The sequence below is a fragment of the Lagenorhynchus albirostris genome, chromosome 7 (assembly GCF_949774975.1).
Source record: "Lagenorhynchus albirostris chromosome 7, mLagAlb1.1, whole genome shotgun sequence".
Taxonomy (NCBI): Eukaryota; Metazoa; Chordata; class Mammalia; order Artiodactyla; family Delphinidae; genus Lagenorhynchus; species Lagenorhynchus albirostris.
Genome location: NC_083101.1, coordinates 58,474,068 through 58,489,954, shown reverse-complemented (window position 1 = coordinate 58,489,954; position 15,887 = coordinate 58,474,068). Strand labels below are relative to the sequence as shown.

At 38.5% G+C, this 15,887-nt stretch overlaps 1 protein-coding gene across 1 annotated transcript in view; it reads left to right on the top strand.

Moving 5' to 3' along the window:
* PTPRD (protein tyrosine phosphatase receptor type D) overlaps positions 1-15,887 on the top strand; it is a 523,277-nt gene that overhangs the window by 354,141 nt on the left and 153,249 nt on the right. Inside the window, exons 14-18 of the mRNA XM_060153475.1 lie at positions 344-370; positions 4,614-4,731; positions 10,555-11,142; positions 11,577-11,677; positions 12,500-12,759. Of these exons, the coding sequence (XP_060009458.1) occupies positions 344-370; positions 4,614-4,731; positions 10,555-11,142; positions 11,577-11,677; positions 12,500-12,759 (1,094 nt within the window). The remainder of the gene's footprint in view (positions 1-343; positions 371-4,613; positions 4,732-10,554; positions 11,143-11,576; positions 11,678-12,499; positions 12,760-15,887) is intronic.

The window sequence follows — 15,887 nt, the reverse complement described above, 5'->3', positions numbered from 1 at the left end:
TGTGTAACCTAGGTAGAAATCAGAATAAATGTCACAATGTAGTGTGCATCAGCTTTTTGCTATGCCTTATTAATTCATTCCAATGAACCATGCATTAAAAAAAATTAGCCAGTTTTAATAACAACATAGAACATATTTACTTTTAACTTCTCAATTAGGAATGAAGGTGGCAGCATAACACACATATACTCTTTGGAATTATATTGTATACACCTCTTCATTTGCTTATTTCTTCTATTTTTTTAATCTAAGGAGGGCACCATTGCCTTTATCAGGCTACAAATGTCTCTTCATTTCTTTTTATTTTGTTTCCCTCCTCCCCAACCTTCTTAATCTCAATCAGTGGGAATTTGATGATACTACTGAACATGTGAGTAATTTTTGGCTGCTTTTTCAAAACAGATTATAAATGGTTGTTGTTTCTTATACCCATCTTTCATTTATTTGTACTGTGTCATCACAATTTGCTTGGATGCATGAACTAACAAATTATTTTTTAAAGTACTTCCACTATGTGGTATACTTTTCATTTTGGTTTTTGTTTTGGGAAATTGCTGTGATGCTATTGATTGCATAAGAAATATCATTAGTTTGTGTTGTTTTGGTGGCTGCTACTAACTCTGCCTTGTGACACAGTTAGAGGAGGCATGCTTTAAGTGGAGGTATCACAGACGAGAGATGTTAAATAAGTTTGTTCTGGGCTGCTCATAAATCCTGCTCCAGAGTTACATATTCAGTGCATAACATGACCTAGATATGGCACTAATTAACTCTATCTAGAAATGGCAATTCTCTGTTGTACCCATACAAATTTGAGTGAAATTGCATGAGTCATGCCTAGAGGCAGAAAGTATCTTACTTAGTGAAGAATTTTCTTTTTTAATATTTTAGTGAATGGACTGTGTTTTTTATTGAGAGTTTACTATGTGTAAGGTACTGTGGAGGACACAAGACGTGACACCTGCCTTCTAAGTGCTTACAGTCCAGGTGCCTAGGAAGGTTATAAAGTTGAAGAAAAGTTCCATAAAATACAACAAAAGCGATGACCTCAAGCAATGTATCATTCATTAATATTTGAATGGCAATATCAGTAAGAGCTGTGAGTTCAGAGACAGTGGACCAGGCTGGTAGAAGTCCTGAAACTTATTTGAGAACTTAACTGATGAGTAGGGATTGAAGAAGTAAAAGTGTCTGTCTGGGTATGTTGGTGAGTTGGAGGTAGGAATGTACTTTTAAAGGTCAGCACAGCAGAAGCAGTCAGTCAAGAGTGTGATAATAGGTGACAGTGAGCTTGGCAATTTGACAGGACTGAAGGATTCAAGTTAGTAAGTTAACTAAATACTACTAAGAGATTAAATTTTAATATAATGTTAGAAAAACCTAAAGTGTCAAGCTAAAGAGCTGGTCTTTAACTCTTCAGTCCTGGAGAGGTATAAAAAATTATTAAAAGGAGCAAAAAGATAATGGCTGGTGGGAGGTATTCATTTGTTTAGTAAATTTTTTTTTTGCCGAAACACAGGGCTCTTGTAGGGATCCTTGGTAAATATGATGGTCAAGCTATCACTCCTCATGAAATTGACAGTGTAGCAGTGTTTTATAAACTTCTTTGACAATGACCCATAGTAAGAAATGCATTATATGCCATGACCAATTCATGCATATGTTTAAAATAAAGGTTTTACAAAACAATACCTTACCTTTAAATATATGCAAAATTTAATATTCAAGTATATTTCATTTGTTTAAAAAGCACTGGTCTTGAATGGCTAAATTGATTTCATGACCTACTAAATGGGTCATTACCTGAAGCTTAAAAATCAATAATTTAATGGATAGATTAGAGGGGAAAAAAAATACAGTAGACAGGGAAACAGAGTTCTTTTCCTAAGTCGTGAAGTAATAAAAAATTTTTAAAAAGTTGAGCATCAGAAATGAAAAAGGGACAGTTATGATCAATGTCTTAAAGGAAGAATGGACAAAAACATACTAACTAGCTAAGAGTTTGAAGAAGAAATAGAGACCAAAGATGACTCATAAGTTTTGAAGATGCTCCACCATTTATTAAAATATGGAAGTAAGAAGGGGAGTCTGCTTCCGGGAATGACGTTTAAGCTTTAGTTAAGTTGAAGTGGAGGTAACACTTGATAGTCAAAGGAAAACGTCCAGCAAATATTTACAATGTATTGGGCTGGCCAAAAAGTTCACTCGGGTTTTTCTGTAAAATCTTAACGGAAAAACCTGAACAGACATTTTGGCCAACTCAATACATGCCCTTGGAGCCCTGGGGGAAAGTCAGGGCTAGAGATGAATTTAGGATATAGGCAGAAAAAATTCTTTAAGTTTTAGAGATGGATCCAGTTCTTTTTTTTTTAGGACTAGAGAGAAATGCAGCAGATGAGTGACTGTGACAGAACATCTGGGAATGCCAGCTTTTCACAAGCAGGGCCAGGAAGAAGTCAAGAAGGGGCAGATGGGCTAGGAGAACAAAAACAGAGTGAGGAGCTGTGGCCCTGATATCAGTCACACTACCCCAGACAGAGGGTGTGGAAACCACTGAGTAAACAAGTACGCCCACAGCTTAAAGAAAATGTAAACCAAGAGGTGATGTGATCCAGTCAGAGAGAGGTGTGTCCAGCTGAGATTAGACCATGACAGAGGGCGCGAACCTTTTTTTTTTTTTTTTTTTTTTTTTTGCGGTACGCGGGCCTCTCCGGTTGCGGAGCACAGGCTCCGGACGCGCAGGCTCCGGACGCGCAGGCTCAGCGGCCATGGCTCACAGGCCCAGCCTCTCTACCGCATGCGGGATCTTCCCAGACCGGGGCACGAACTTGTGTCCCCTGCATCGGCAGGCAGACTCTCAACAACTGCGCCACCAGGGAAGCCCTAGACCATGACAGAGGGCGCGAACCTTTTGAGTGGCACTACTTACATTATCCTATCACAACCTGTATGAGAGGAAGGACGTGTGTGGTTAACCCCAATTTTATGAATGAGAAATTTATAGAAGGCTCAGGGTACATAAATTGCTTGCCGCACGATTTGGTGATAGAACCAGGCCTCGCTTCTTTTTCCTCCTAGCCTGGCCTGCTTTCATCAGTAATTCTGTGATATCAGGGGGACCTTGGAAACAATAATGTTGGCATTCACCCATCATAATTTTGGGAATCGCCAGTGTACCATCATTTTAAATGCCGCTCTCCAGTGGTTCACTTGGTTTTTATATTCTCTGTAATGTTAGTGAAACCATTCCTGAAAATAAAATCTCTCTCCCAGATTTAGTCTATTCATCTGACAGCATAGTATTTCCAGTGGCTCTTCAGGATAGTATCTGATATTCTTGAATTTCCACACTGGTGATATTCCTACACGTTCGAGAAAAGCATATTGTCGAAAGCCGTCATCCCTGGGATCAGAGTCAACCAGTGAGTTCTATGGTGCCCATTACAGCCTTGCACAGAAAAATCCCACTGTTTTTCACACAATCTAATCCATTCACTAAACTCTCACTTGCGTTGTCTTTAGATGCTAAAGACAATGACGTTCTATATTTTCTTAAATTTATCTGTATTCAATTTGAAAACATAGCTGTGCTAAAAATCTGAAAGGTTTTGTTTTTTTTTTTTTTTTTTGCTGTGCGTGTATGTAGCAGCAAGGAAAATATCAGAACAAATTGATAGCCAGCACTCTATTTAAAGAGTCGTGTAACTTCCAATGTAGAAGAACAGTTCTATGATTATCTTCTCTTATAGCCACCACAGCTTTGGGTCCTTTACTAAGAGAAAACTAAGAGTTTTGATAAATAGTTTGTGATATTCAACATTTTCTACATTGTCGGAATTAACTGAACACCTATTCGCGATGTAGTAGAACAAGGCCTGTTAATGTGGTTTTATGGCCGGGCCTCCAAATCATTAGAAAATTCTCCTTAGTTTATAATGATTTTAGTCCATAGCCTGTAGAACTGACCAATAATATGCTATTTGAGTCCTAAGAAGCTTCTCTGGCTCTCTGGCTATCGAGGGCCAACAGGTCAGCCATTTGGTAAAATATTGACATGGTAATGATACCTACTGTTGGGCATCAGCCCCGTCAGCAGTCTGAGGGCCAGGCTACAGTGCAGGCACATGGAGAGCAGCTGGCATATCACAGCAGCTAGAGTATGGATTGCTCACTACAAGCCACACGTTCTTTTAAGTGTTTACCCAGTATAGCTCATTTCATCTTTTAGTAGCCCTAGGTGGTCCTAACATTCCAACTTTCACATGGGAAACTGAGGCACCGACGGGTTAAACTCACTTGCCCTGAATCACCAAACTAGTAAATAAGGAAAGCCATGTTTCAATTCAAGAATTCAGGAGATCTGACTCCAGGTTTTGCGGTTTTGACTACTACCCCTTAGAGCTGCCTCTTAGGATGGCTGAAGACCCCACTTCAGTGTCGGCATGAAGACAGGTCATCCATAGCGTGAGCTCTAGGCATGAAACTTCCGGTGCTTGGCATGGCTGCAGGGGATGTTTACGCATGCGCAGAAGGAAGGCGGCTGCCTTGATTGCTCCCCCAGGGCGTTTGCAGTGTACGTTCTGAATCAATGTTACTCTCCTGTGTCATTTCAGGACATGATTATTTCTGGGCTACAGCCTGAAACTTCCTACTCCCTGACTGTCACAGCCTACACCACCAAAGGAGATGGAGCTCGCAGCAAACCCAAGCTGGTGTCCACCACTGGGGCAGGTAACTGTATCTGTGCATATGTGTATCTTGAATACGTTCCCGGCAACAATAAGGGTAATTTTCCAAATGGTACAGGTGGTTTTGGTCAGAGGGAAAAATGTACAATGGTCAACTTTAGTGATTTTTGATACATAGTTCAGAGGGTAAAAATAACTGAATAACCATGCTTCACCCAGATTATTCAATCACTCATTCAGCAAATATTATTTGAGCACCTACCATGTATCGGGCACTATTTCCAGTACTTTGATAGAACAATCAACAAAACAAAAAGACTGACCTCCTGAAATTTATTTTCTGACTAACATAATTAACTAGTGAATAAATGAGTTTTATAATAATAAAATGCCAGGAAGTGATAAATTATCAAAATAAAGGTGTGTGGGCATTAAGGATGGGGCAGTCCCTAAGGACTGTTTTAGAAAGAGTGATGGGAGATCTCTTAGGGGCAGGGTATTTGAGCTGAGACTTGAAATACATGAAGGAGCAAGTCCCACGAGGGTCTGGAAGGCAGAGCATCTAGGGAGGGAAATCACGTGACAGCTTCACCCCCTCGCCCCAGCAGCAAACCTTGTTAGAAGAGCTGCCGTCTTGAACTGGGTTGATGACTTAAAGGTGTTTTTTTTTTTGTCATTTTCTCCTCCTCACCCCTTGCTGTGGGGATTCTAAAGAGGACAAATTGCACCAAAGATGGGAAACAGAAAAGAGAATGAAGAAAAGCAAAAAGACTAATACCAGATTGCTCCTTTCTGAAGAAAAAAGCTTCTTAATGCTATTTAGTCTCACTTTGGTTGGCCACATTAGGAAAAGAGCATGTTGGAAGACCTGACATTGTAAAACCAATAAATTAAGAGATAATTACAGAAGGAATCTTCTTCAGTCCCTTTATGTAGAAATCTCCTGTGGAACATTTAAGCTATGATTTGATTTATTCCTCCTGAATCACTTCTTGCACAACTTTTTAGGAACACACCTCGATGTAAAGGCATAAAGCAAGGAACAGCTGTGAGGTTGAGGACCCTCCTGGGTGCTGTGCTCACGGCCAAATTTGTCTAAATGTCATAAGATTTGCCTCGCTTATATCCCGCCACCTGGAATTGCCTCAAGCAGCAGGATTACAGATGGCAAAACTCCTTCAAGGCAAAATCTTCTGGGCCTTTTATTTTAAAATACCATTGTATCAAGTTTATTCAGTACCCTGCATAGGAGATACGGTGCATGTTCAGTGGGGACATGCTGACTGTCTAGCTATGGAATCAGCCTCTATTGGAATGTAGACAACCGAGGGTAAACCCCTGAAATTGAACCCCAAAATGAAGAAAATACATTTCCTTCACCCATATTTATAACTGTGTCTTAATAAGCCTGAAATGTCTTACATGAAGCATCAAACTCCTGTTGCCCATAAGATGGGGAGGTCCTATAATGAGGACAAAAAAGTAGAGGTTTTATCGCGAAGGGATGCGAATCCTAGAACAAGGAATGATATTGCCTATTTTAATGTCACTAAGATTAGCTCATCACTTTTTAGTCACCATACGGAACATTATTTAGAATTGTGGATCTTATATACAGAATTATTTTGCAATACACAATTTTGCATTCACAATTTCAGATCTTTCTTAATCAATGGAGACTTGGGTATTGAGGAAATGCTTATAATTTAGATGTCTGCACATTTATTTTCTTGAGACCTCCCTACTGATCCTGGGTGGGAGATAGGAGAATCCAGATGTATAATCCTTCTAAGGATTCTAGTTTTCTTTGCTGCCAACCTATAGTAAAAAACCATTCTAAAGTCATTATTGAACAGATTAATTTGCTTTGTTTTATATAGTATTACAAAAATCCCTTGTATTTATATAACTATGAAGAATTACTGAGTTTATCTCACAGATGTGAGCTCCTAATAACCCCAATTATAAGGGCATTTAGTTATAGCTTCCATGGAGAATTCAGGAATTCTCGTGAAATTTTATTTTAATAGTAAAATTCCTGGTTTTAGGATATGTTTCTGCATAATACATTGTTTCTAGAATCTGTGAAGAATCATATCTTTGAAATAAAAACACAGGCCATAACTTAAGCAATCCATGTAGGATTCATGTAACCTGAGGGATGCTTTTGAATAAAATGTTGGCTTTTATGTTTCAATGATTATGACATTTTTGTAGTTTCTTTGTTAATACTCCCATTGCTCTGTATCATGATAATTGGTCTACTGCCTGAAATCTTGTGGTTTTAGGCATATTCTTTGGTTTGAAATTTTCTCTATATTTTTACATGAATTTCACTACTGTACTGAGGAGCTATGTTTAAGGATGAGAGAAAAGATGACAATGACATAGAGAATTTGGAAGTAATAGGCTTAGGTTCAGTCATTTATGATTGTTGCTACTTAGGTGCTAAGTTAAATTGAAGCTAAGTTTAGAGCCATTGGGACTGAGTGCCTTGGTTGATCTCCAATGATTGCTCTTACTAAGAAGAAGTAAAGGGCAGCACATGTGTACCATTTCTGAAGTCATGAGAGATTTTTAAGAGGAAGAATACAGTAAGGAGATAAGAATAATCAAAAGGGAGAAGAGATTATATGTCATGACATAAGTTAGAGTTAGCTTATTTACTGTGCAGCTGGGCCTTCTTCTTCCAATAAGTTCACTAACACACTGCTAAAAATGACCTCCAACTCCCAGAGTAAGTATTTAAGACTCTTTCCTTTTGCCAATCCTCCAGTTCCTAGGCTGGAGTAAGCAGTCCCACTGACCCTGCCACTGCATGGCCTTTAAAAGTGGTCCACACAATATCCCTAAGGCATTAGAACCTTGGACCCAACTCCACATGCAGCACCATCTACTGGTCCTCTTCATTTCTCTACCTGGAGTATGCACTGATCAGAGGACAAGGACCCTGCATTATCCATCTTTTATTTTCCCACCCAAATGCCTACATGCCATTACATAAGTCCTTACATTAAAGCGAGGAGTTGGTAAATGTTTCATACATAGAATTTCTGGAAGCCAGGGATGGAGTGGGTTTCATTGCCAATACGTGCAGTTTGGGAGAATTCTTTTTAACCATTCATGCAGTGTTGTAGAACTCTCCTCATTCCTTTTCCCTTTTTTCTACTTGTTACTCCCTGGATGAAATACCACAACTGTCCATAAAACCCTTACCCTAGCTTATTTAAACTGCATCTACTATTCACACATTTGGGGAGATTTTAGGTGTTCCCTTCATGTGGCTAACCTCTCCTGAGGCAATGCTGGGAGTTCTTCCTCTGGCTGCCTCAGCTTTCATTTCTTTCTTGACTCCTTCACTAGTGCATCTTGTTGCTTCCAGGCCGATTGTCTCATAGTTTTCAGGCTCAGTGAAACTTCTGCCAGGGAAAGGAGTGGCTGTCTTGGCAGTGGAGAGCAGACTGAGGTGCTCCTGGCACAGCAGTGGGAACCAGTAGATCAGAACTGACGCTCTTACTTCTAGAGCATTGCTTTGATTTCATGGTACCAAGCCCACAGTGTTTATATCCCAGAACAAGAAAGGGCATGCCAGCATCATAAACAAAAGGCATTAGTGCAACCTAGGCTTTGACTATCACAGAAGAATAGATGTACATTTTCATAAGGCCATGAGATCTTTTTTTCTTATAATTTACGAGTTTGTTAAATTTCTCCAAATTTGTACCGTAGCAATATTATGAAGTGAAACACCAGATAATAAAAGCATACTCATATATGGCTGACAAATATTATTACAATCCAACCTATATTTGTGGTTGCAGGAAATTTTAAATTGTTTTATTTATCCTCCCTTTACATGCATCTTATAGAAACAAGGTGCAGAGTGTATTTACTATGATGCAGTTCTTCATAACCAGAATTTTGAAAACTTTCGATAAATATTTTTAATAAAACATATTGTCCCTGGAAAATGTGGAGACCTAATTGTTATGTTTTTCCCCAAAAGTTTCAACCAGGTTTTGTTTATTGAAGGATGTATTTTCTGCTGAAAGGCCCATTTTTTTCTCAGCAGAGTCTCAAATGTTTAAATCTTGACGTCATTGATATTTTAATGGGCAAATCATGTAAATACTATACACACATAGAGAGAAATTGAGGATGCTTGCCAATATCTATTTTAAAGTGATTTTAAATGAAAATAATTTTAAATATATTTAAAATAAAAATAAATGGAATAATTCAAGCACTCACCAACTTATGAACGGGTTTGTTCTGAGAGTTTCGTAGTTGGTTAGTAAGATATCGGATACACCTTTCCATGAGAATCAGTGAGTCTTCAGTTTTTGGTTTGGATTGGTTTGGTTTCTGGGTCAACCTTCAACACGTGTACATAATTGCCATTAAAAACTTCAGGAACTATTTTCCCACACATGATGAACCCACTTACTATGAACGTATCCAACACGTGAAACAAAACTATTATATTACTTCATTGGTTAAGGATAGAAATATCACAAAGAATTTGTTCTTGGACAAAGCACACCACTTCTGGGGTCTGAAATATATAGTGAGCAGGTTAACCGAGTAAGTTTTGAAGTTAATATTCTGTATATTATCTCAACACCTTTCTAGTTTGTTTTTGTTTTTAACTTATATCTGCATACCTATGATACTATTTTTCATTGCCTGTGTATTTTTCATTGCCATTAGTGTAAGCTTTCCTCCCTTTTGACCATATTTTCTCCCCTTTCTATTAACTTATTTTTAGTTCTGGTAATACTCTTTTCCCCTCCCTCATCTTTGGACTATTTCCAAAGAAACTCCTGGCTCTGTGTTTTTTACCACTGTCCTTGTCTGTGGATTCCAGGAAGAATTATTGTGTGTTAAAAAAAAAAAAAAAATACGGTTGTAATAATACATTGAGTATATTAGACCTATTCACATATCTAACTTATTTAGCTTGAAAAGAAATTATGTACTTAGCCCCTGACCACAAAAACCTTAATATTCTGATTATTAATAATTATTATTATTAATGAAATGTAAAATACTGTTCTAAGGCTTTTACATGCATTTCCGCATTTAATATTCATAACAACAATATGGTGTAGGTCTTAATATAATTCCTATTTTACTAGATGCAAAACTTGATGAGAATGACTGGTGTGGATGGTATAAACAAAAAATGCAAATTAGATCCACAGTAAGTCAGAGCAACATTATTTTACATTACCTTTTTTTTTAAACTTATAATCAACATACTAGTTAAGTTGTTTGGGCCATGGATTCAGCCAGACCTATGTTTGTCTCGTAGCATCCTCGCTTAGTACGCATCTAACTTTGCACAGTTTTCTATCTCTCTGTTTCATTTTTTTATTATACAAAGTGAAGATAATAACTAAGCAGGGCACATAGGAGTGAAGGATGTAAATCAAGTGAGATACTACATGTAACGTTCTTAGTACAGTGTCTGGTACATTGCATGGACCCAGTAATTAAATATATTTTAATTATTATTCTTATTAGCTGTACCTAACTGGCTAATCCTTACTGAGCTTCATTTCTCTGCGGCATGAACCCTCTATGTGTTAAGATTCGAAATGTGAAGATGTTTAAAAAAATCTCCTTAAATTATCATTTCAATAATAATTCCTATTTTCTGTCCATTATCAAATTCTAATATCTCACCCTACCTTAAAAGAGTATGAGAAGGAGCATGTTTCCACAAAGGCATATAGACCGAGCCTTGGCTTTGTTTATAAGTAAAGGCATGGGAATGCCCATGGAGTGGCATTCCCGTTCATCAGTGATTGAAATGCAAACACCCACGTAGGGTGGTCTCACCACTCCCTCCTGTGTGCTCCAGTTCCAGGGAAACCCCGGCTTGTGATTAACCACACTCAGATGAATACCGCTCTCGTTCAGTGGCACCCCCCCGTGGACACATTTGGACCCCTCCAGGGCTACCGTCTAAAATTTGGCCGGAAGGATTTGGAGCCACTCACTACTCTGGAGTTCTCTGAAAAAGAAGATCACTTCACAGCGACAGACATCCACAAAGGAGCATCGTACATCTTCAGGCTCTCAGCCAGAAACAAAGTGGGCTTTGGGGAGGAGATGGTGAAGGAGATTTCTGTTCCAGAAGAAGTCCCAACTGGATTCCCTCAAAACCTCCACTCAGATGGCAGCACGTCAACCTCTGTCCAGATATCTTGGCAGCCACCTGTCCTGGCAGAGAGAAATGGCATCATCACCAAGTATACCCTTCTTTATAGGGATATCAATATCCCTCTTCTTCCAATGGAGCAGCTTATTGTTCCAGCTGACACCACTCTGACACTCAGTGGCTTAAAACCAGATACCACATATGATGTAAAAGTACGTGCTCACACGAGCAAAGGCCCCGGGCCATATAGTCCCAGTGTCCAGTTCAGGACACTGCCTGTGGATCAAGGTAGGATTTGTCTGCTTACGGCCTTTCTCCCTTAAAGGAATGTCGGTCTTTGGAAATCAGTATTTTGAAGCTATAAATAACTGATCGGCCCATTCATATTAATAGGTTCAGCAAAAGCAAAAAGGTAAAGTATGTGAAACTTAATATGTTTTGGATGCCTTAGATTTCAGTTAGAGAATGCCAAGCAAGTCTGGCTGACAGCACCCCAATGTTCTCAGGTAAGGAAAACACAGTATAGTTGACTGAATGGGAGAGAAAGGAGAGATCTTTATGAGAATGAGGTATTAAAAATGAATGCTCTTAACAGGTAGGCAAATCACACTTCTCTGTCTGATCAAAGTAGATGGCATCTAGCTTAAGCCCTCCTGTCCATGGAAAAGGACGAGTCATACGTTTTTAGGAGTAGTTTAAATACACTGTTTTTCCTTTTCCAGCAGTGTTTGCAAAAAATTTTCATGTCAAAGCAGTAATGAAGACTTCAGTGCTACTGTCTTGGGAGATTCCAGAGAATTATAATTCTGCCATGCCTTTCAAAGTAAGTTGTTTTCTAATGTGTAAGAAGATATCACTGGTAAAAGTGGAGGGGGCAGGTCACTTGGGTAAGTTACTTACAAAGCATACAGACTGCTTTGAGTCAGCCACACATACTTGTTATTCTCTCTGTGGCTTTCACATAACAGACTGAGTCTGGCTCTTTGGCAGTGTGACCTTTCCCCTCTCAAGAGAAGGCAGGAGCTCAAACCCAGGGCCGGCATTCTTTGTGGGTCACCTAGCACTTCCAAGTTGAACTTTTTACATCTAAGCTAATGCTTTTGTTTTTTCATCAGGAAATGAAATTTACATGGTTTCTACCTGTTTGTAATGCAGTATCCTGGGATTTAAGTAGTTTGTTAATTGGCCTGAATTCTTTGAATATTTTAAACTTTAGTTTCCCATTGAGAGATATTGGCAAATGTTAGCAAGAAGTTCAAGTCTGTGAAAGAAAGAATAAAGAGAAACATTTTTGAAAGTAAAAATATATTTGGGAACAAGAATGGAAGCGTTTGGGAAAAAGTGGTGTGGATGATGCATTAAAACCTAGAATATTTCACAGACAACTGACGGGCCACATACTGTTAAGATATTGTACATTTCTTTGTGTATTTTTGATAGACTTAGAAACATTGTATCATTACACAATAAGAAACAAAAGAAAATTGATGCCATCTCTAGAATTTATTAGCACTTACGGGCTTAGGAAATGCCCCAAATTAGAAATGACCCATATGTATTTTCCATAAGCAAGTACCATATTAGTTAGAAAATATTCATTGCCTGACTGATAACCAAATCTCTTTGATTGATCGTATCTCTCTAGATTCTTTACGACGATGGGAAAATGGTAGAAGAAGTGGATGGCCGAGCTACCCAGAAGTTAATTGTCAACCTGAAGCCTGAGAAGTCATATTCATTTGTGCTGACAAATCGTGGCAACAGTGCTGGGGGCCTGCAGCACAGGGTAACCGCAAAGACTGCACCAGATGTTCTACGTACCAAGCCTGCCTTCATTGGGAAGACCAACTTGGATGGCATGATTACCGTGCAACTGCCCGAAGTACCTGCAAATGAGAATATAAAGTAAGTTGATCGAAGGTTAGGGCTGAAGGATAGAAATGCATGTAAGCAAGAAAAAAAAGGTTAAATCTCGGGAATATGTGGTTATAAAAGACTATATTGCTGTATGTAGAGTGAGAGTCTTCTGCACAGGCTCATAGTTTTGTTATTCAAGTTCTGTTGCATTGTGTTCTAGAGTTCATTGTGACACAGATTCTCATCACTTTAACATTAATGAGAGCGTTTCTTTACGTTCCAGAAATGGTATAATTTAGGAGAGATAGACAAATAGAACATGAACCTTACCATAAAGAAGTTTACGTCGTGGTGTATAGAATAATGTGAATAGTCGAATAACTGATATTTGGCGAGTGTTACTCTAATGGTGAGGAATTCTTAGAAAATACTACAATGCTAAAAGAAACTTTAGGAAATTGGATACAAAAAAAAACAGTATAAGACACTGCTGTTTTACATGTGTGCTGAAAGATGGGAGAAATTTCAACAAGTTAAAGTTCAGAATGACGTTAGAAGAAACATGAAAACTAGAAAATGTAATTTTTTCTGGTTTGGATGGAGCACAGTGTAGAGGCCAATGGGCCTGAAGTGGAAATTAAATCCAGTCCACTAAGTAGTTTTTTGGTTGTATATAGCTGGTTGATGGTAGCCAGTAGAAGAAAAAAAGTGTTTTCACCAAAGTATATTGAGTACTGTGGTAGACCCTGGAGAACAAAAAAAGAGGATGTGGTCCCTGTCTTCAAAGAGTTTACCACAGAGTGAGGAATACAGAGAAATAGACAGATGCAGTATGTGCTAGCGATAGAATCATACTCTATCTGAAGAGTAGCTAATCCAGAATGAAATGGATCAAGAAAGTTTCTGAATTTAATCTTGAAGGACCGATAAGAGGCATACAAAAAAATCAGAGGAAGGAAATCGTACGCAAAGGCTCATTAGTAAAGGAAGCAAGTGATTCTGTAAGGCATGTGCTCAGAGAGCCAGGGCAATAGTAGTGAGAGGCAGGTATACAAGAGGGAAGTTGTGCTCAGAAGTTGGAACTGTATCCTATAGATAGTGACAGTCCATTAAAGGGCTTTGTGCAGGAGAGTGGCATGATATCATCTGTGTAATACCTAAGTTTCCTTCTTTGCCATTTTAGGAAATATTTATTGTGTGTCTGCTGCATGTTAGGAACTGTGCTCCCGGCTTGGGATAAGACTAAACCCTTTGTCATTTCTTCTACCCCACATGATCAAGTTTGGATGAAACTTGCTATGAAAGGTTTGAAGGTCAAGCAGAGGCATTTCTACATAGTTCATGGATGGTTGGAGCCTTTACATTTAGTAGCAATCTGGTGACATAATGTAGGAACGTTCTTAGGGAAGATGGCTCCTGAAGGCATGTCAGAAGGATTGGCGCACCACAGAGAAAAGTTTTGGGCAGTCATTGTGCGGTTAGTTGACTCTAGGCAAGTAACAAGATTCTGAAGTGAGATGGTGATGGTGGAAATGGGATGCAGAGGCAGACAGAGAAGTAGGAATTGGCAGCTGTCTTAATGGAGGGAACGAGGCAGAGGAAAATGTCATAGATGACTCTGAGGTCTGAGATTGGATGACAAAATAAATGATGCTGCCATTCATCCTGAAGGATGAAAGATCAGGAGGAAATTAATGAGTTTAATTTTGTGTACATTTTACATGAGGTGTCAGTGAAATCAGTCTCCATTTACATGAGTCTCCATTTTTGTCCACTCTTCTATCATTTAGAAAACTAAAAAGAAGAATGGAATATTAGTGTGATTTTGATTCCAACAAAATTTAGTATGAAAGGGAGATTTTATTTTGCTATTGTTTAAATATTCTATGGATATTGTTTGATCTCCCACCATAGTTCCAGACAATGTTGCAGGAATTCAGTGGAGAGAATGCTGACTTTCTCATGGCTCTTACATAGTATAGGTAATTGGGGAATTTGGACAAGTAGAGAGTCAGGTGGAGGGGAGTCCTGTGATACCAAAAGTTAGCTGGATAGGGGAGGCCACAGGAGGAGCTCCCAACCCCCGTTGAGTAGTTCAGGGAAGAGGCCCTGAAAAAAGCAACATCTAAGCTGAGGCTTAAAGAATGACAATAAGCTGGTCCATGGGAGTGGGGGTGGGGAGACGCTGTTTCAGGCAGAGGACAGCACATGTGGTATTGCCCAAGCAAGACAAAGACTAGCACTTGTTATTGGTCCACGTCTTACCCATCCATTACGACTTTTCAGCTGGCATCCAAAAAACATGTATCTAGACATACTGTATTGCCAGCACTAGGTCTGGAAATAGAAAGATGATTGAGATAAAGCCCTACCTTATAGTGGGAAAACAGATACAGGAAATAGATAATAAGAATATATGGAGCAAGTACTGCCAGGTACTGTAGAAACATAAATACAGAATTCTAGCCCAACTCGGATGTCAAGGGAGATATCCAGAAGGAGCTGATATCTAATAAGTTTTGAATGATGAGAAAGATTTAGAGAAGGTCAAATAGTCGCAAACAATGAAGGAACAGTCCATATAGTTTATATGGGCTATAAATTAAATCTGTTGAAAACATGTGCTGTCTTTTCAGGGAAAGAGTAAATAAAAGATGAAAATAGTGGCACATAATCTGTAGTTTTTACTATTAGATTTCAAGACTTTCCTTTATATATTAAAAAAAAGATTTTAATGGCTATTTACCAAATTAGTTTGGTAGAATGTCTCAGACATTATTGGGAAATGACATTTTAGTCCATTGGTGATAGCCTTCTTTTTCATTTCCCAACCTCTGAATGAATTGAGAATATTGCAGAATATAGTCTCTCAGAGAGAGAGACTTGTTCAATTTTTCTTTGTTTTATTTTTGTACTTCTTCTTTGTAATATTTGACATGGGAGTCAAAGAAAAGGGATAAAACTTTGGTAACAAAGATCAGAGACTATTACAAAACAGAAAAAGAAAGCAAACCATTATGGAAAAAACTCTGTTCTAGAAATGAAGTAAAGATTCCCAGAAATATATTCTAAACACTCTGGGGGAAAGACAAGAGCAAAAGACAAAACTGGGGAAAAGTATAAGAACCATAAGAAATGACAAGCAAATCTCCTGTTAGCAAAAATCCCTAGATAAT